At 58.7% G+C, this 20,132-nt stretch overlaps 1 protein-coding gene across 2 annotated transcripts; it reads left to right on the top strand.

Annotated features, from left to right (window-relative positions):
- The first annotated feature begins 429 nt into the window (after nucleotides 1-429).
- PNPLA6 (patatin like domain 6, lysophospholipase) lies at nucleotides 430-19,784 on the top strand. Of its 2 annotated transcripts, XM_031608918.2 has the most exons (37): nucleotides 430-547; nucleotides 2,031-2,100; nucleotides 2,177-2,239; nucleotides 2,667-2,754; nucleotides 2,880-2,962; nucleotides 3,067-3,164; nucleotides 3,231-3,371; nucleotides 3,583-3,742; nucleotides 3,838-3,918; nucleotides 5,385-5,513; nucleotides 5,583-5,663; nucleotides 5,760-5,880; nucleotides 5,952-6,035; nucleotides 6,474-6,580; nucleotides 6,661-6,849; nucleotides 7,460-7,537; nucleotides 7,660-7,865; nucleotides 8,009-8,140; nucleotides 8,213-8,336; nucleotides 8,412-8,525; nucleotides 8,911-8,986; nucleotides 9,063-9,203; nucleotides 9,784-9,847; nucleotides 9,917-10,085; nucleotides 11,211-11,393; nucleotides 11,477-11,595; nucleotides 12,188-12,344; nucleotides 13,124-13,240; nucleotides 13,336-13,405; nucleotides 14,329-14,445; nucleotides 14,735-14,851; nucleotides 16,309-16,457; nucleotides 16,529-16,681; nucleotides 17,408-17,524; nucleotides 18,027-18,123; nucleotides 18,210-18,319; nucleotides 19,353-19,784. In XM_031608918.2, the coding sequence occupies exons 2-37, from the start codon at nucleotides 2,062-2,064 to the stop codon at nucleotides 19,416-19,418; spliced, it is 4,140 nt and encodes a 1,379-aa protein (XP_031464778.1). In that variant the 5' UTR covers nucleotides 430-547; nucleotides 2,031-2,061; the 3' UTR covers nucleotides 19,419-19,784. The 2 variants fall into 2 exon arrangements, with proteins under 2 accessions (XP_031464778.1, XP_031464781.1); XM_031608921.2 differs by lacking the exon at nucleotides 14,329-14,445.
- The last annotated feature ends 348 nt before the right edge of the window (nucleotides 19,785-20,132 follow it).

Here is a 20,132-nt window from a genome sequence, read left to right on the forward strand (position 1 = left end):
CTGTGCTCTGTGGGGCTCAGCCCCAGCACGTGGAGGAGGGGGTCGTTGGGACTGGGGGGGTGGTCCTGGGAAGGGGAGGGGGGGTCTTGGGGGCTGTGCTGTCACGTGGGAGGGATGGGACCCTGGGGACGGGGTGCCCTTGGGGGGGTGCTGTCACCTCAGGGTGCCCTCAGCACGAGGTGTCAGCCCTATGGGTTCATCTTGGGGTGCCCCCTTGGTTTCCCCCCTCCCCGCATTATTTTTAAGCCCCTCCTCAGCGTTCTGGGCCAGGCGCCGCCCTCCATTGCCACTCCCAAGATGGCGCCAAGGATGAAGGCACGTGTGTGGGCGCGCCGTGATGACGTTGCAAAACAAACGCCACACTCAAAATGGCGGCCGCTCGGTTTACCTCCCTCGGTCGACCTTCTGAAGATGGCGGCGTCGCCAGGATGCTCTCCGTCCCCCTCTTCCGCTGACGTCATCACAGAGAGACGACGGGAGGAGGTTTTAAAGGGACCATGACCTCCCCTGGCCGCTGCCGAGGCCGGAGCGGGGTGGGAAGCAATTGGTGAGGGCGGGGCGGGGGCAGGAGCGCTCCGAGGAGAGGGTCTGTGCCGTGGGGGGGGAGGTGGGGGGTAATACCCTCGGGGGGGCCTGGGAGTGGGTTTAGGGAGGGGTTGGTACCTCTGGGAAAGGGATGTGAGGGTGGGGAGTGGGCAAAAGGGGTTGGGGGAGAGCGATGGTAGCCGGGGGGGGAGGGGGATATATGGATTTGGGGATGGGAATGTGGATTTTGGGGGGATGTGTGGGTGGGGAGGGGGCAATATTAGCCCTAAAGGTGATGTATGGGTTTGGGGGGGGGGATGGGGGAGGGTCAGTGCGGTCTGGGAGGAGTAATACTGATGCTGGTGGATGTATTTTAATTCGGGGGGGGGAGGGTATTAAATGCAGAGGGGGAGGGCAGCATCAACCGCGGGGTTATGGGGATGGGTGGGGGCTCAGCACGGTGGGGTGGGGCAGGAACCGTGGGGGGGGGAGGGGCATTGACACCCCGTGGTGGGGGGGGGATGGCACTGCAGGGGTTGTTTATCCCCCCCCACCACCAGTAGCATTGGGTGATGCTGCCAATCCCCGGTGCTGTTTGTGCACCGATGGCACCGCCACCTCTTGGGGGTGTCCTTGGGAAGGACAAGGTGGGGGGGGGGGGGGAGGAGGTGGCACTGTCCCCTTTGGGTGCTGGGGGGGGAAGTGGCACTGACCTCTTTGGGTGCTGGGGGGGGGGGAGGTGGCACTGTCCCCTTTGGGTTTTTGGGGAGAGGGGGGGTGGCACTGACCCCTTGGTTTTTTTTGGGGGGGGGGGGGGAGGTGACACTGTCCCCTTTGGGTGCTGGGGGGGGAGGTGGCACTGTCCCCTTTGGGTTTTTTTGGGGGGGGGCGGGGAGGTGGCACTGTCCCCTTTGTTTTTTTTGTGGGGGGGGAGGTGGCACTGTCCCCTTTGGGTGCTGGGGGGGGAGGTGCCACTGTCCCCTTTGGGTTTTTGGGGAGGGGGGAGGTGCCACTGTCCCCTTTTGGGTTTTTTTTGGGGGGAAGAGGTGGCACTGTTCCCTTTGGGTGTTGGGGGGGGGGGAAGGGGTGTGACATCGGGTGACACGGTGACAGCAGAGGCCTCTGGGGCTGTCGCAATGCCTGGGACAGTTCCTCCCTGCAAGGACACGGAAATCCTCCAACAGCTGCTCCGCTCTGTGCCACCCCGCAATGGTGGGGACACCCTGGGGACGCCCCGTGCCCACAGCCCCCATGCATCCAACTGGGGTGGGCAGCCACCCCCGACCCTAATTCACCCTATCTGCAGATGTCCCCCACCTCGAGGGCACCCATGGGGCACTCTGGGGTCACCCGTGCATCCCATTGGGTTAAAAAAAGCCAACCCCAGCCTCACTTCACCCCATGTGCAGACGTCACCACGCTGTCGCCATTCCCTGCCGTCCCTTCCGTGTCCCCACGAGCTGCGTAGCCCAGGATATTTTTATAATTTTCCCCTTTTTTGGTAGATTTCTGCATGGGCGAAGCCCCTCAGCGGACATGGGGCAGAGTGCATTGGAGCCACAGGAGGAGGCGGAGGTAGGGGACGTCCCCACGAGGTGACAGCCACCACCCCACGTCCCCAACCCTGCAGCTCAGCCTCTTGTCCCCGCAGGACGCGTCCCTGATGGCCACGTTGTCTGAGCTCTTTAGCAAGGAGCAGCTCTCCAGCAGCACGGTGAGTCCCCTCCGAGGGCACAGAGTTGTCCCTTAGGGGACAAAGTTGTCCCTAAGCACAGCTCAGAGGGATGCACACGTGTCCCCATGGTGTCCCCCAAGTTTCAATTCTTGCTGTAGCTGAAGGTGATGAAGTTGTCATCGTAATGCAGGGATACAGCCTGAACCCCAATGCTGAGTACCCCTAAAGGCACACAGAGTTGTCCTCGCGCCCCAGGGGACACCAACTTGTCACCACACCATTGTGGACCACGTCCCCAAGCACAGCCAAGGGGACACCAACTTGTCCCCACGCTTTTGGGGGATGCGGTCCTGCTGCTGAGCACCACTGGGGGGCTGTTCCCACACCCCAAGGTCCGTGGTCCCTCCACGCCATCAAGGTGGCAGTGCCATGGGAAGTGACACGGGGACCTCATCTTCCTCCCCAGGTGCTGTGGGCGATGCTCAGCCTCAGCCTCTTCACCATCCTCATTGCAATTGGCATCGTGCTGCTGGTCCGGCGGCTGCGCCTGAAGAGTGAGTGACACCAGGGGGTGACACAGAGGCACCTCAGTTTCCCCCGTGGAAAATTAGGCGTATGGGGGAGGTGACAAAGAGGGTGGCAAGTAGGGTGACAGCACTGTCCCCTCCCCACTTTCCAGAGGTGCCTGCACAGGAGACGCCCAAATACCGCTTCCGAAAAAGGGACAAGATGCTGTTCTACGGGCGCAAGATCATGCGCAAGGTGATGCTGGGGGTGGCATCTCCCTTGTGTCACCACGGGGTGACGCTCCCCGATGTCACCGCAGCTTGACATCGCATCTCGGTCCCCCCACCTCTCCCCCCCAGGTCTCCCAGTCCACCTCCTCGCTGGTGGACACCACCATTTCCAGCACCTCGCGGCCCCGCATGAAGAAGAAACTCAAAATGCTCAACATTGCCAAAAAGTGAGGTTCCCCTGGTTGGTGGTGGTGGTGGTGGCAGAGCCCGGTGTCACCTTGCTGTCCCCTCAGGTTCCTGCGTATCCAGAAGGAGCTGCCCACGTTGCAGCTGAAGGAGCCCCCTCCCTCGGTGCTGGAAGCTGACCTGACTGAATTCGACGTGGCCAACTCCCACCTCCCCTCCGAGGTGCTCTACATGCTCAAAAACGTCCGGTGAGTCTCAGAACGACCCTGGATTCACGTCCTGCCCCCCAACCCTAAAGCTGGTAGTGATCCATCCGCACCTCACAGCCTTTTTTTTGGGAGCTGGATCACGGATGCTTCGTGCTCTGCATCCGCTGTTGCCATAGCAACGGGATGCGAGGTGGCGTTTTGGTGCAGTGGCCATCAGCACTGTGTCACCTGCTGTCCCCCATCCCCGCAGGGTGTTGGGACACTTTGAGAAGCCGCTGTTTCTGGAGCTCTGCAAGCACATGGTTTTCCAGCAGTGTCAACAAGGGGATTATGTATTCCGACCCGGGCAGCCCGACACCAGCATCTACGTGCTGCAGGATGGCAAGCTGGAGCTGCTCCTCACCGAGCCGGTGCGGGGACGGGGACGGGATGGGGACACTGTGGGATGGGATGGGGGCACCACGGAGATGGGGCTGTGAAGAACAGAGGGATTTGTGCTGTGCAGGATGGAAAGGAGACAGTGATGAAAGAGGTGTTTCCTGGAGACAGCGTGCACAGCCTGCTCAGCATCCTCGATGTCATCACGGTACCGGTGCCTCAGCTGTTCCCAGACCATCACAAAACTGTTCCCAGTAATTGTGGTGGTCCCCAGCAACACCTAAAACTGGTTGTGGCTGTCCACAAGAATCCTAAGCCTGATCATGGCCCTCCCCAAACTCCTCCAAACCCAACCATGGCCATCTCCAAACTCAACCATAGCCATCGCCAAACCTAACCATGGCCATCTCTAAACCCTTCCAAACCCAACTATGGCCATCCCCCAACCCAAACATGGCCATCCCCAAATCCAACCTTGCCCATCCCCAAACCCTTCCAAATCCAATAATGGCCATTCCCAAACCCTTCCAAACCCAATCAAGGCAGTCCCTTAATCCATACCCAGCCACAACCATCCTCTAACCCAAACCCAAACATGGCCATCTCTAAACCCTTCCAAACCCAACCATGGCCATCCCCTAACCCAATCCCACCATGGTCATTCTCTAATCCAAACCCAACCATGGCCATTCTTTAACCCAAACCCAACCATGGCCATCCCCAAACCCTTCCAAACCCAACCATGGCCATTCCCCAACCCAAACATGGCCATCCCCAACTCCAAACCCAGCCTTGCCCATCCCCAAACCCTTCCAAACCCAACAATGGCCATCCCCAAACCCTTCCAAATCCAACAATGGCCATTCCCAAATCCTTCCAAGCCCAATCAAGGCAGTCCCCTAATCCATACCCAGCCATGACCATCCTCTAACCCAAACCCAACCATGGCCATCCCCTAACCCTTCCAAACCCAACCATGGCCATCCTCAAACCCAATCCCAACCATGGCCATCCCCTAACCCAATCCCACCATGGTCATTCTCTAATCCAAACCCAACCACAGCCATCCCCAAACCCTTCCAAACCCAACCATGGCCATTCCCCAACCCAAACATGGCCATCCCCAACCCCAAATCCAACCTTGCCCATCTCCAAACCCTTCCAAATGCAACAATAGCCATTTTGAAACCCTTCCAAACCCAATCAAAGCAGTCCCCTCATCCAAACCCAGCCATGACCATTCTCTAACCCAAACCCAACCATGGCCATCTCTAAACCCTTCCAAACCCAACCATGGCCATCCCCAAACCCTTCCAAACCCAACCATGGCCATTCTCTAACCCAAACCCAACCATGGCCATCCCCAAACCCAATCCCAACCTTGGCCATTTCCTAACCCAAACCCAACCATGGCCGTTCTCTAACCCAAACCCAACGATGGCCATCCCCAAACCTTTCCACTCCCAACCACAGCCTTCTTTAAACCCAACCATGGCCGTCTCCAAATGCAAACACAGCCATCCCCAAACCCAACCGCGGCCATCCCTTAAGCCAAAACCAACCACAACCATCCCACAACCCAACCACCACCATTCCCAATGTCCATCTGTCCTCACTCCCATCCAGGAGTCACTGCCAGGACAGCAATGACACTGTCACCCTGCTGTCCCCTAGGGCCACCAGCGGCCGTACCGGACGGTGTGCGCGCGGGCGGCAGAGGATTCTACAGTTCTTCGTTTACCCGTTGAAGCCTTTTCAGCTGTCTTTGAGAAATACCCTGAGAGCCTGGTGCGGGTGGTGCAGGTGAGCCCGACCCTGTTGGGATGCCACGGGGGACGAGCAGAGGACAGTGACACCTCTTTGTCCCCGCAGATCATCATGGTGCGCTTGCAGCGCGTCACTTTCCTGGCACTGCACAATTACCTGGGTCTGACCAACGAGCTTTTCAGCCACGTGAGCACGGAGGGGGGAGGGGGGGGCTGAAAATAGGGATCCCCCACCGTAGGAGCAAAAGAGTCCTGGCTCCACTGTCTCCTTGTCCCTTTGCAGGAGATGCAGCCGCTGCGGCTCTTCCCACAGCCCAGCCACGCCACCCGCACCAGCCCAGTCCGCCACGGCAAGCGGGGTCTCGGCGCTGCTGAGGAGGGCAGGGAGAGACCAACGGAGCTGAGTAAGGTTCTGGACCCCCCCCCGACCCCCACCCTACAGCAGGAGGGGGCTCACAGCTGTCTGTCCCTGCAGTCGAGCCGCTGAAAGCTGGAGTTCTGGATGCCTCTGCGCCACCGCTGCTGAGCCGCTGCATCTCCATGCCGGTGGATATCTCTGGTGGGTGGGGGCTTGGAGGAAAGAGGGGGTCCTTTAGTCCTGTGCGTCACCCCCCAGGGTACTGTGTCACTTGCTGAGGGTTGTGCTTGGGTCACACATCCCCCCCTGGGACCATGCATCCTCCATGGGGTCACACATTCCCCCCTGGGACCATGCATCCTCCATAGGGTCACACATCCCCCCCTTGGGACCATGCATCCTCCATGGGGTCACACATCCCCCCCTGGGACCATGCATCCTCTATAGGGTCACATCCCTCCAAGGGATTGTGCATCCCTCTATGGGGCTGTCCATCCTCCATGGGGTCGTGCATCTCCTCTGTGTCACGTGTTCCCCTTTTCCTTGGCCTCACGCATGCCTCCCCCCAGTTCTCCCACCCCATTTTTGCCCACCTTGTGCTGCTGGTGACCACCTGGTCCCCTCCCTGGTGGGACACAGGCATCCAGAAGGGTCCCCGCTCCGACTTTGACATGGCCTACGAGCGCGGCCGCATCTCAGTGTCGCTGCAGGAGGACAGCACCAGCCCCCTGGCTGCCTTCTCTCGGGTAGGACTGCGTCCCCCCACGTCCTCCTCCATCCGTATCCACCCCGACTCCAACACCGGAGCTGCCCCTTGTCCTCGCAGTCCATCTCACATGAGCCCAAGGAGCGCAAGTCGGTGACGGTGGAGGAGCAGCCATCGGGTATCTACAGGTACAGCTGTGAGGACGACTCAGCCGTGGTGGATTGTCCCTTCGAGCCCTACCAGGGTCGCCAAAACAGCTCCATCTTCGAGGCTGCCAAGCAAGAGTTGGTCAAACTCATGAAGGTGGAGGTGAGGTCACCGACGGTGACGGTGCGAAGGAGATGCTGGGGTCCTCGGGGTGGTTTGGGGTCACCTCGTGGTGCTCCCCAGTACTTTGTGGTGGTTCTCTGTGACTTTATGGTGGTCCCCCATTGCTTCGTGCTGGGTCTGTGTCACCTCATGGTGGTGCCCCGTGGCCTCTTGGTGCTTCTGTTGCCCCGTGGTGGTCCCCACTGTCTTGTGTGTCCCACTGTCTTGTGTGTCCCGTTGTCTTGTGTGTCCCATTGTCTTGTGGTGGTCTCTATGGCTTTTTAATGGTACCCATCATCTTGTGGTGGCCCCATACGGATATTTTTATGGTTCCCATCATCTCATGATGGCCCCTATGGCTTTTTCATGGCTCCTATCACCTTGTGGTGGCCCTCCATGGCTTTTTCATGGCCCCTTCACCTCATGGTGGCCCCACATGGATTTTTTGTGGTCCCAATCATCTCGTGGTGGCCCTCCATGGCTTTTTCATGGCCCCTTCACCTCATGGTGGCCCCACATGGATTTTCTGTGGTGCCAATCATCTCGTGGTGGCCCTCTATGGCTTTTTCATGGCCCCCATCACCTTGTGTGACACCCTTCTTTCTCCCAGGACCCTTCTCTGCTCAACAACCGTGTCTTGCTTCATCACGCCAAAGCTGGGACGGTTATTGCCCGTCAAGGGGACCAAGTAGGTCTGGGTTTTGGGGGGAGTGGTGCAGCGTCTTGCTCCCCTCACCCCACGTTTCCATGGGGTGCTGCTCCTCCTGCCTCTGCCCCGTGAGTCCTGGTGATGGAGCGCTGTTCTGGCAGGACGTGAGCCTCCACTTCGTGCTGTGGGGCTGCCTGCATGTCTACCAGCGGATGATCGACAAGGCCGAGGATGTCTGCCTCTTCCTGACACAGCCTGGGGAGATGGTGGGGCAGCTGGCCGTGCTCACTGGAGAGCCCCTCATCTTCACCATCAAGGCCAACCGTGACTGTACCTTCCTCAAAATCTCCAAGTCGGATTTCTATGAGTGAGTCCCAAAGTGCCAACGAAGAGGAAGGGGGGGGAAGATTTGGGTCAACGTTTCAGATCGATGGGGCGAACGCGGCTCAGCGCTTATGGTGGCACTTCCTGGGGTCACCACCGTGTCCCCCAGCTGCTGTTGGTCCGTAGGATCATGCGGGAGCAGCCCAGCGTGGTGCTGAGCGTCGCCCACACCGTGGTCACCCGCATGTCACCCTTCGTGCGCCAAATGGACTTCGCCATCGATTGGATGGCGGTGGAAGCCGGCCGGGCTCTCTATAGGTGGGTGACCCACACTTCTGGCTCGATGAAGACCCCACCACGGCGGGCTGATGTCCCCTTTGGTGTCCCCAGGCAGGGTGACAAGTCAGACTGCACCTACATCGCGCTCAACGGGCGGCTCCGCTCCGTCATCCAGAAGGGCAGTGGCAAAAAGGAGCTGATTGGGGAATACGGCCGCGGGGATCTGATCGGCGTGGTGAGAGCCCTGCTGGGCCAGGGGTGGGACACAACATCTTGGTGTTGTGTCTGATCTACGTGTCAACATCTTCAGGTGGAAGCACTTACCAGGCAACCCCGTGCCACCACGGTGCACGCAGTCCGGGACACGGAGCTGGCCAAGCTGCCCGAGGGCACCTTGAACAACATCAAACGTCGGTACCCTCAGGTACAGCCAAAATCTTGCCCTGCTCTGGGGGCAAAATGGGCTGTGCAGGGAGTCCCGACTGCATCCCCATGGATGGGTTAGTGGGATGGATCTGAACCCAAAGCAGGGAAGGGTTGAGCCACGTAACGCCCTGGATAAAGCCACGATGCCTCACCGATCTCAAAATTTAGGATATTTTAGAGGTTGGAGAGATACTGGTGGATGCAGCACAGCAGTGGTATTTAGGTTGTGGGTTAGTGCCCCTGGGGGATGTTCTCCGAGATCCCCAAGGAGGTGTGGTAGTCGTGTCAGCACCATGGAGCAAGACCAGAAGAGCATCCCATGTGTGTTTTTGGGTGCTGTCGTGTCTGTGGCTCAGGAACCTGTCCTGATGGCTGTCCCACAGGTTGTCACCCGTCTCATCCACCTCCTGAGCCAAAAGATCTTGGGAAACCTCCAGCAGCTCCGCGGCCCCTTCGCAGGTGGGTCCCAAAGGGGACAACGAGGACAAGGTGACGAGGGGTTGCCACCACACCACTGCATCTTCTCTTCCTGCAGGCTCTGGTTTGGGCATGGCCTCCAGCTCGGAGCCCACCAACCCCACCAGCAACCTGTCAACGGTGGCGGTGCTGCCAGTGTGTGACGACGTGCCCACGGCTGCCTTCACCTTGGAGCTCAAGCATGCACTGAATGCCATTGGTGAGCGATGGCATGGTGGTGACTGTGGCCATCATGAGGTGGAGGTGACCGTGGTGAGGTGGTGGCCATGGCCTCATGACTCACTGGTGGCCATGGAGTAGAGGTGGCTGTGGTTCTGTGTCGTGGTGGTGACCATGGCGCAGCAGTGACCAGCAGACCAATGAGATGCCAATGGTCATGGCTTGTGGTGACTAGAAGCCCGAGGCATCGTGGTGGCCATGCAATAGTGGCAACCATGCCTTGGTGGTGAGTGGGATCCTAATGGCGTGGTAGTGACCACACAATTATGGTGGTGATGGTTGCCAGGTGGCTTTGTGGTGGCCGTGTGATGGTGTTGACAGTGGCTTGGTGGTGACTGGAGTGACATGGCATGCTTGGTGGCCACACAACCGTGGTGACCATGGCTTGGTGTTGTCTGGAGTCCCACGGCACGCCGGTGATCACAGATGATGACAACCATGTCAAGCTGGTGGCTAGAGCCCCATAGCGTTGTGGCGGCCACACAAACAGTGGCAACTATGGTTTGGTGGTGACCACAGCCACGTGACACTGTGGTTGATGATATCCCCACCTTCCCCAGGTCCCACGCTGGTCCTCACCAGTGACATCATCCGTGCCCGACTCGGCTCCTCAGCACTGGACAGGTAACTCTCAGCAGAAGGGGCATCACCAGCGCCCCAGTGCCGTACCATCTTTCTCCTCCATCCCATTAGCATCCACGAGTATCGTCTGTCAGGCTGGCTGGCTCAGCAAGAAGACATCCATCGCATCGTGCTCTACCAAACCGACTGCACTCTGACGCCGTGGACCGTGCGCTGCATCCGGCAGGCAGACTGCATCCTCATCGTTGGGTTGGGTGACCAGGAGCCAGCGCTAGGAGAGGTGAGGGATGTGTGGTGAGGTGGGCACGGCAGGTGCAACCCAGTGCCAAATGGGTGGACGTGGCAGGGGCAGCTCAACTCCAAATGGAGCGGACGTGACGTGGACAATCCGATGCTGTATGAGTAATGTGGGTGGACAAGCAAATGCCAAATGGGTGGACGTGGTCCAGGCAGCCCAATGGGGTGGACGTGGCATGGATAACCCCAATGACAAATGGATGGACGTGGCAGGTGCAACCCAATGACAAATGGGTGGACATGACAGGAATAACCCAATGCCAAATATGTGGACATAGCAGGAACAACACAATGACAAATGGGGTGGATATGGCACGGATAACCCAATGACAAATAGGTGGACAGGATGTGGCAACCCAATTCCAAATGGGGTGGACATGGCATGGACAACCCAATTCCAAATGGGGTGGACATGGTAGGAACAGCCCAGTGATAAATGGGGTAGACATGGCAGGTGCATCCCAATGCCAAATGGGTGGACATGGCATGGACAAGCCAATGCCAAATGGGTGGACATGATGGGGCAACCCAGTGCCAAATGGGTGGACATGGCAGGAACAACCCAATGAGAAATGGAGTGGACATGACATGGACAACCCAATGACACATGGGGTGGACATGGCAGGAACAACCCAATGCCAAATATGTGGACATGGCATGGACAACCCAATGACAAGTGGGTGGACATGGCAGGTGCATCCCAATGCCAAATTTGTGGACATGGCACGGATAACCCAATGATAAGTGGGGTGGACATGGTAGGAACAACACTATGACAAATGGGGTGGACATGGCATGGACAACCCAATGACACATGGGTAGACATGATGTGGCAACCCAATTCCAAATGGGGTGGACATGGTAGGAGCAACCCAATGACAAATGGGTGGACATGGCAGGAACAACCCAGTGCCAAATATGTGGACGTGGCATGGACAAGCCAGTGCCAAATGGGTGGACATGGCATGGATAACCCAATGATAAATGGGGCGGACATGGCAGGAACAACCCAATGCCAAATGGGTGGACATGGCATGGACAACCCAACGCAGAACGGGGCAGACGTGATGCGGACAACCCAATACCAAGCCACTGGTGTTTTCCACAGCTGGAGCAGATGCTGGAGAACACAGCAGTGCGTGCATTGAAGCAGTTGGTCCTCCTACACCGTGAGGATGGTCCCAGCCCATCACGCACCGTTGAGTGGCTCAACATGCGGAGCTGGTGCTCGGGCCACCTGCACATCAAGTGCCCGCGCCGCGTCTTCTCCCGACGCAACCCCGCCAAGCTGGTAGGTGCCACCATGCTTTGTCCCCAACCCGAGTGTCCCCGTGGCTCTGCTGCCGTCACCACCGGTTGTTCTCCATCCCCAAGCGAGAGATGTACGAGAAGGTGTTTGCCAAGAGCGCCGATCGGCACAGCGACTTCTCCCGCTTGGCGCGGGTGCTCACCGGGAACACCATCGCCCTCGTTTTGGGTGGCGGCGGAGCCAGGTGGGTGCGTGGTATGGCAGGATGGGTGAGCCAGGGGGTTGGCTGAAGAAGGACGGGGAGCTGTTGGAGAGGGTCCAGAGGAGAGCCATGAAGATGAGCAGGGGGCTGCAGTACCTCCCCTGTGAAGACAGGCTGAGGGAGCTGGGCTTGTTCAGCATGGAGAAAAGAAGGCTGCGGGGTGAGTCATTGCAGCCCTCAGCACCTAAAGGGAGCCTACAAACAGGAGGAGAATCAACTCTTGGAAAGGGTTGATAACAGCAGGACGAGGGGAAATGGTTTGGAGTTGATTGAGGTTGGATGTCAGGGAGAAATTCTTTGCTGTGAGAGCGGTGAGGTGCTGGAACAGCTGCCCAGAGAGGCTGTGGATGCCCCATCCATCCCTGGAGGTGTCCAAGGCCAGGTTGGATGGGGCCCTGGGCAGCCTGGGCTGCTGTGAAACGTGGAGGTTGGTGGCCCTGCATGCGGCAGGGGGTTGGAGCTTCATCATCCTTGAGGTCCTTCCAACCCTGGCCATTCTGTGATTCTGTGACTGACCCATGACACTGCTGACCACGCTCATCTTTTTCCCACCCCATCCCCTCTCCTCCCCCAGGGGCTGCTCCCACATCGGGGTGATCAAGGCGATGGAGGAGGTGGGGATCCCCATCGACATGGTTGGTGGCACCTCCATCGGGTCCTTCATCGGCGCGCTGTACGCCGAGGAGCGCAGCGCTGTGCGCACCAAGCAGCGGGCACGGGAGTGGGCCAAGGTGGGTGCCAGCCCCAGCTGGGTGGGCACGTCAGCACTTCTCCTTTTTCTCCCTCTTCTTCCTCTTTTCCTTCTCCCTCCTTCTCTCCATTTTTTTCCTTTCTTCTTCTTTCTTCTGCTCTCCTCCTCTTCTTCCTTCTCCCACTCTCCTTTTTTCTCCTCTTCTGCTCCTTCTCCTCTCCTTCCTCCTCTCCTCCTCTCCTTCCTCCTCCTCTCCTTCCTCCTCCTCTCCTTCCTCCTCTCCTTCCTCCTCCTCTCCTTCCTCCTCTCCTTCCTCCTCTCCTTCCTCCTCTCCTTCCTCCTCTCCTTCCTCCTCCTCTCCTTCCTCCTCCTCTCCTTCCTCCTCCTCTCCTTCCTCCTCCTCTCCTTCCTCCTCCTCTCCTTCCTCCTCCTCTCCTTCCTCCTCCTCTCCTTCCTCCTCCTCTCCTTCCTCCTCCTCTTCCTCCTCCTCTCCTTCCTCCTCCTCTCCTTCCTCCTCCTCTCCTTCCTCCTCCTCTCCTTCCTCCTCCTCTCCTTCCTCCTCCTCTCCTTCCTCCTCCTCTCCTTCCTCCTCTTCCTCCTCCTCTCCTTCCTCCTCCTCTCCTCCTCCCCTTCCTCCTCCTCTTTCTCCTTTCTTCATCTTCTTCCTCCTCCTCCTCCTCCGCTTTTCTCCTCTTCCTCTTGCTCCTCTCTCTCCTCTTTCTTCCTCTCCTTCTTTCTCCCCTTCCTCAACTTCTTCCTTCTTCCGCTCCTTCTGCCTCCTTCTAATCCTCCTCCCTCCTCCTCTTCCTCCCCCTCCAGCGCATGAATTCGGTGTTTGCAACCGTCCTGGACCTCACCTACCCCATCACCTCCATGTTTTCGGGCTCAGCCTTCAACGCCAGCATCAACAAAGTTTTCCAGGACAAGCAGATCGAGGTGGGCTGTACCCCAATCTGGGGTCCCAGCTGTCTCCCCCTCACCCCCACCACCACTGTCCTCACGGTGTCACCCACCTCATCTTGTCCCCACAGGACCTTTGGCTCCCCTACTTCAACGTCACAACAGACATCACAGCCTCAGCCATGCGGGTGCACACGGATGGTAAGAGCCCCCCAGAGAACTGGGGACGCTCTGTGGCACCACTTTATCTCTTCACTGGCACCCCAAAAAATGTCACTGGCACCTGGACAGAGGTGGTGTCCCATTGCTGGTGACCAGCAAAGCTCAGCTCCACATCAGAGCCTGGCAATTCCCCATGTCCCACGTGGGGACGGGGACAGAACTGGGGTGCAGAGCTGCAACCCAGCCCACTGTGCACATCTCCTCTGCTCAACACTAACCCCAGTAACCCTCACTCACAGCATGGGGGTGTGGGGCTGCCCTGCTGGGGGTGGTGGGGAAAACGTGGTGGCGGTGATGGTGAAGGGGAGGTAATGAGGGGGACAGTATGGTGATGGAGATGGAGATGCCACAATGGGGATAGCTGGTGGTGGTGGGGACATGATGGGGACAGTATGGTGCTGGAGGTGCCATGATGGTGGTGAAGGGGACATCATGACGGGGACAACAGAGTGGTGCTGGTGGGGACACCACGATGAGGGCTGTGTGCTGATGGTGGTGGGGTCCACGCGGTGGCGGTGATGGTGGCGATGCAGTGGGGTGGTGCTGGTGGTGCTGGGGCACGTCGTGATGGGGTGGGCCACGCGCTGATGGTGGTGGGGGCTGTGCGGTGATGCGGACAATGCGGTGGCTGCCCCTCATCCTTGCCTGGTGCCAGAGCTCACCTGGGACATTGAGCCGTCCATGGGGCGAACGCGGTGGCTTGTAGGCAGCCTGGCTCCCTCCCCACCCTCTCCTCTAACGCCAACTAATCCCCCCTCACCACCCCTGACCCTTCCCCAGCCCGGTGTGAAGTGTGCTTTCCCCGCCACGACTCTCTCCTGATGCTGGAATCACATCAGCAGCCCGGGGCTTTGTGCCCGTCCCGTCCCCCCATGCCATGACCGTTCCTCTCCCTCTGGCAGGCAGCCTTTGGCGTTACATCCGAGCCAGTGCCTCCTATCCCCCCTACCTGCCTCCACTCTGCGACCCCAAGGACAGCCACTGCCTCGTGGACGGCTGCTATGTTAACAATGTCCCAGGTCAGCATCTCCCTCTCCGGGGCCAGCGGACCCCATCCAGAAACGCTCCTTTGTTTTGTTGTTTTTTTTTTCCCCCCCTCAAGAAAACAAACAAACAAACAAAAATCACGCATATCCCATTCCAGGTGGAGCTTTGCAAACGGCCTCTCTGCCACCCATGGGTGCCCACTGGACCCCCGTGGGGTGCAGACATCCCTGGGCAAGGGCAGGGGTGAGGGGCAGCCCCCTGGGGGGCTCAGGCAGGCGTGGGGCGAGCCGTGCTCACTGCATTTGTTCCCCGCCGGCGCAGGCTCGCTCTGGCGGTACGTGCGAGCCAGCATGACCCTATCTGGGTACCTGCCACCCCTCTGCGACCCCAAGGACGGCAACTTGCTGATGGACGGGGGTTACATCAACAACCTGCCAGGCAAGTAGCATCCCACCGCCCTCACCGGCTCCGGTCCCGGTGGAGAGCAGTTGGGTTGGGGTCAGGTGGCCACCAAGGGATGGGGCTTCAGTGCTCTCTTCGAGCTCCCGTTCAGGCTGGATTTGGGCCATCCAGCTTGGTTTTGAGTCACCCGTTGGTTTTTTCAGTGTTGGCTTGCCCTCTTGGGGCATCTTCTTCCCGTGCGAAAGGCGTCCGTCTGTCTTGCGTTGGCTTTTGGTAACTGGGTCCAGCCCACGCGGTGGGCACTTGGGTTGGAGCCATGTGGCCACCACGGGATGGGGCTTCAATGCTCTTCGAGGCAACACAGGCTGGATTTGGACTGTCCCACCTAGTTTTGACTTGCCTGTTTGTGTCTTCAGTGTTGGGTGCCCTCTCGGGGGCGTCTTCATCCTCATTCCTGTGCAAACGGTGCCCATCAGCACCGTTGGCCTCTGCTTCTAAGGATGTCTTCATGTTTCTTGGCATACAGGATGCGGCCCTTCATCCTGCATCTCCTCTTAGCGATAGGTGTCCTCCCGTCATCCTTCATGCACAAAAAACATCCTTCCATGTTGCATCATCTCTTGGTGTCCTTGGCACTGGGTGCTCTCCTGCACTCCTTCCAACCCCAACTTGCATCCTCCTCTCCTGATGTCCTTGGCACCACGTGCCTTCCCTGGGCATCTCCATCCTCCTGCATGTGCCAACCACCTCCCTCCATCCTGCCTCATCTCTGGGTGTCCTTAGCACTCACTGTGTGCCCTCTTTGGGCATCCGTGTCCTTCGTATGACGAGACATGGCCACCTACTTTCTGAACACCTCCTGATGTCTTCAGCACCAGATGCCCTTCGTGCTGCGCATGGCGTTTCCCACCACCTCATGGTGTCTTTGGCACCACATGTCCTCCCCAGGACACCTCCATCCTTCACTTGCCACCTCCCTCTGTCCTACGTCATCTGCTGGGTGCCCTCCTGGGGCATCTCTGTGCTTCTTTAAGCGCAGCCATCCTGAATTGTGTTTCTCGGCGTCTTTGACACCATGTGCTCTTCCAGAGCATCTCCATCCTCCTTCACATGCAAGCCAGCTTCCTCCCCACTGCATCACCATCTCTTGATGTCCTCAGCTCCACGTGTCCCCCGGTGCACCTCCATCCTCCTCCCCTTTCGACCCATCCCCACCCACCTCGGAGTCCTCAGCACTGCGTATCTTCCTGGGGTTCCTCCATACTTGCAGACACCACAGCTTGCCTGCATCCTTCCATCACCTCTACGTCTGCATCGCTGCTCTGCTCCCCACCAGCCCTCAAATCCAACACCCGTGGGTCCCCCCACTGGTGCCCCAGCGTGACTTTGCCATCTGGCCCATGGTCCTTTGCCCTGCTCCTCTTGTGCCACCGCTTCTCACGTGGGGAAACCGTGGAGTTCCCAACCCATCTTCCTCCTTCCCCACCCTACAGCTGACATCGCTCGCAACATGGGTGCCAAGACGGTGATTGCCATCGACGTGGGCAGCCAGGACGAGACAGACCTGTGCAACTACGGGGACAGCCTGTCGGGCTGGTGGCTGCTCTGGAAGCGCCTCAATCCTTGGGCTGAAAAAGTCAAGGTGAGGATTAAGGAGACACGGGGACACCCGTGGGGGGGCAGAGCAGGGTGCTGAGCAGCCCATCCTGGCAGGTGCCCGACATGGCAGAGATCCAGTCCCGCTTGGCGTACGTGTCGTGTGTGAGGCAGCTGGAGGTGGTGAAGTCCAGCTCTTACTGTGAGTACATCCGTCCCCCCATCGACCGCTTCAAGACGATGGATTTCGGCAAGTTCGATGAGATCTACGTGAGTCAGGGGCGAGGGGGCTGGCTGGTTGGCTTTGGGACGTCAATGGGGTGTCCCACGTCGCGGGTTGGTGGGGTTCTTCAGCCATCATTTGGGGTGTCCTGGTCATTAACAGGATGTCCCGGTCACTAATGGGGTGCCCAGGTATGAATTGAGGTGTCCTGGCCACCTCTTGAGCACCCAACTGTGTGTCCTGGTCATCAGGTTTCATCAACCAGCAATGAGTTGGGTGCCCCAACCACCATTTAGGGTGTTTTGGCCCATCAGTGCCCGGGTCAGTGGGTTGGGTGTCCCAGCCATTAACAAGGTACAGCAGGCTGTCATTTTGGGGTGTCCTGGCCGTTTTTGGTGTTCCCCAGCCCCTGATAGGGGTGTCTTCGCCTTCAGTTGCGTGCCCTAGCCATCATTTGTGTGCACTGACCATTAATGTGCTGACTGAACTATCACCTAGGCTTGTCCAGACCATCATTTGTGATGCCCAAGCCATCAGTGGCAGTGTCCTGGTCGTCACTTGAAGTCCTTGGGTCATCATTCGTGGTCCCCATGTCATCATTTAAGGTTTCCTGACCATTATTTGGGTGTCCCAGGCAAAAGTTGGGTGCCCTTTACCATGGGTTGGGATGCTGTAGCCATCAGCTGAGTGCTCGGGCCATCCTTCGAGCCTCCCAAAGCCATCATTTGGTTTACCCAAGCCACCAACGAGTTGTGGCCACACTCTCCCCACAGGATGTGGGCTACCAGCACGGCAAATCGGTCTTTGATGGCTGGAGTCAGGGTGACATCATTGAGAAGATGGTGAAGGACCGGCGCTCGGCCGACTTCTATGAGAGCAAACGCATGGATGTGAGTTGGCTCTGTGGGCAACAGGAGCAACAGGAGTCCCAGGACACCCATCCTCCTGCTCCCTTGGGCCACGCCACCCCTTTCCATCTCGTCCCCTCCTTGTTCCATCCGTTTATCCCTTCCTTGGTCCGTTCTTCTGTCCCCACTTCCCGTCCCATTCAGACCGCCATGGTTCCCCCAAAGATGCTCACATGCATCTCCAAGATATCCGGTCTTCTCAAAGAACACCTGAGATTCTCAAGGCCCCATTGGGCCACTCGAATTTCTACTGGGCCATTCAAATTCCCCAAGGGCCACCCAGGTCCTGAAGGACACCCGAGACCACAGGGACACCCCAGTCCCTCATTCAACTTCCACGAGGGATTTCCAAGTGTAAAGGACACCCAAATCACCCTTTTTTCCCTCTTTGTCCCCTTCCTCCCCATCACCCACCTCACGTCCCCCATCCTCACCCCTCTCCCATTTGGGGGTTCCATCTGATGGACCCCCTTTCCCCCCATAGGTGCTCACGTACCCCAGTGCTGGTTTCACAGACCTGGCAGAGATCATCTCCCGCATTGAGCCCGCCAAGCCCTACCCATCGGATGGATACGCGGATGGTGAGCTCCCATCTCACAGCCTGGGGCTGGGGGCTGCATTCAGGCCCTAAAACCCTTTTTTTTCCCCTCCCTTCTGCTCCCATTAGAGGAGTCTGACTACCTCACCGAGTACGAGGACGAGGGGCCGGAGCTGTCGCGGGGCGAGGAGGAGGCATTTGCCCCAACAGAGTGGCCTGGAGCTGGTGTGACAGAGGCTGTGAGTGCCCCTGGCCATGGAGACCCTCCAAAATGGGCTGACCCTGGGCTTGGGGCTCCCGATGGTGCCCTCACCCCATGCGTGGGGGGGACGTGGGGCGAGTCCTGTCCCCATGTTGTGGAGAATCCCTGAAATGGGGTGTCCTGGGGGTTCCCCATCCTGGTATCTCCATCCCCATGTCCCTACACAAATGTCCCTACACAAATGTCACCGTCCCAGTGACATCATCCTGGTGTCCACCCCTGCGTCCCCATCCTGACATCCCCATCCCGGTGTCCCTATCCTAATATCCGTGTCCTAACATCCCCACCTTGGTATCTCTGCTCCGGTGCGCCCATTTTGGTGACCCAATCCTAATGTCCCTTCCTCAGCATCCCCATCCCAATGTCCCCATCATCCTGCTGTCCTTTCCCCACTATCCCCATTTCGGAGTCCCAGTTCCAGCATCCCCATCCCAACATCCCCATCCCAACATCCCCATCCCAACATCCCCATCCCAACGTCCCCATCCTGATGTCCCTATCCCAACATCCCCATCCCAACGTCCCCATCCCAACATCCCCATCCTGATGTCTCCATTCCAGTGTCCTCATCCCAACATCCCCATCCTGATGTGCCCATCTCAACATCCCCATTCCAGTACCCCCATCCCAACGTCCCCATCCTGATGTCTCCTTTCCAGTATCTTCATCCCAACATCTCCATCCTGATGTCCCCATCCCAACATCCCCGTCCCAACATCCCCATTCCAGTGTCCCCATCCCAGCATCCCCATCCTGATGTCCCCATCTCAACATCCCCATTCCAGCATCCCTATTCTGATGTCCCCATTCCAGTATCCTCATCCCAACATCCCCATGCTGACATCCCCATCCCAACATCTCCACCCCGATGTCCCCATCCTGATGTCCCCATTCCAGTACCCCCATCCCAACATCCCCATCCCAACATCCCCATTCCAGTACCCCCATCCCAACGTCCCCATCCTGCTGTCCCCACCCCAGTGACCCCCACATATCCCCTCTCTCCCCAGGATGAAGAGAAGACCCTGCGGCACCGCCCCAGCCCGGCTCAGCCCTCCTCTTCACCCCCCACCTGAACCTGGAAGGCACTGAAGGACCCCAGCAGCCCCCACTCGCTGCCCCCCAGCACTACCTCCGCACCCCGGGGCCCCCCACCCCTCTTTGTGGCTGCTTCCCCAGCCAGAGCGTAGCCCCATGGCGCTCCCCACCCACCCAGGACTGTCCCCACTGCTGTCCCCAAGTTGTGGGGTCACAGGGGGGGGTTCCAGGGACCCTCCCTTTCCCCCCCATCCTGCACTGTTGCACTGGCCCAAATCCCCCCCCCGCAGGACCGACCTCGTGGTGGTGGGGAGGAACGACTGCTGTATATTTTCTTTTGGTTTTGTTTCGTTCTGTTTTGTTGGTTTGTTTCATTTTTTTAATTATTGTTATTTAAAAACGAACCCAGCCTTGTTTTTATGGGGGAAGCAAAAGCGGGTGGGCAGTGACACGGGGACAGCCAGCAGCAGGTGACACCCACAGCGTCACCGCACCGTGCGGGGCAGGGACACGTGGGGGGGCCTGGGGTGGGCGTGGGGACAGGGACAGATGTGGAGACCCTTGGGGACACCTGGCACCTCCGTGGTTTGTCACCACGATGGGACAGCCAGCGTCACTACTGACCGTGGGACATTTGGCACTGCCATGGGACTGCCACCACTGCCATGGGAACTGCCACCACTGCCATGGGACTGCCAACACTGCCGTGGGACACCTGGCACCACCTCGGGACTGCCACCGTCACCTGGGAA

Source organism: Phasianus colchicus, chromosome 34 (genome assembly GCF_987193195.1).
Source record: "Phasianus colchicus chromosome 34, bPhaCol1.hap1.1, whole genome shotgun sequence".
Lineage (NCBI taxonomy): Eukaryota > Metazoa > Chordata > Aves > Galliformes > Phasianidae > Phasianus > Phasianus colchicus.

Excerpts from the sequence above, each read along its gene's own strand:
- PNPLA6 (XM_031608918.2), top strand. The coding sequence starts at position 2,062 with ATGGGGCAGAGTGCATTGGAGCCACAGGAGGAGGCGGAG. Across the intron at positions 3,919-5,384 it reads GCATCCTCGATGTCATCACG|GGCCACCAGCGGCCGTACCG; the intron begins GTACCGGTGCCT and ends GCTGTCCCCTAG. Across the intron at positions 6,581-6,660 it reads CCCTGGCTGCCTTCTCTCGG|TCCATCTCACATGAGCCCAA; the intron begins GTAGGACTGCGT and ends TTGTCCTCGCAG.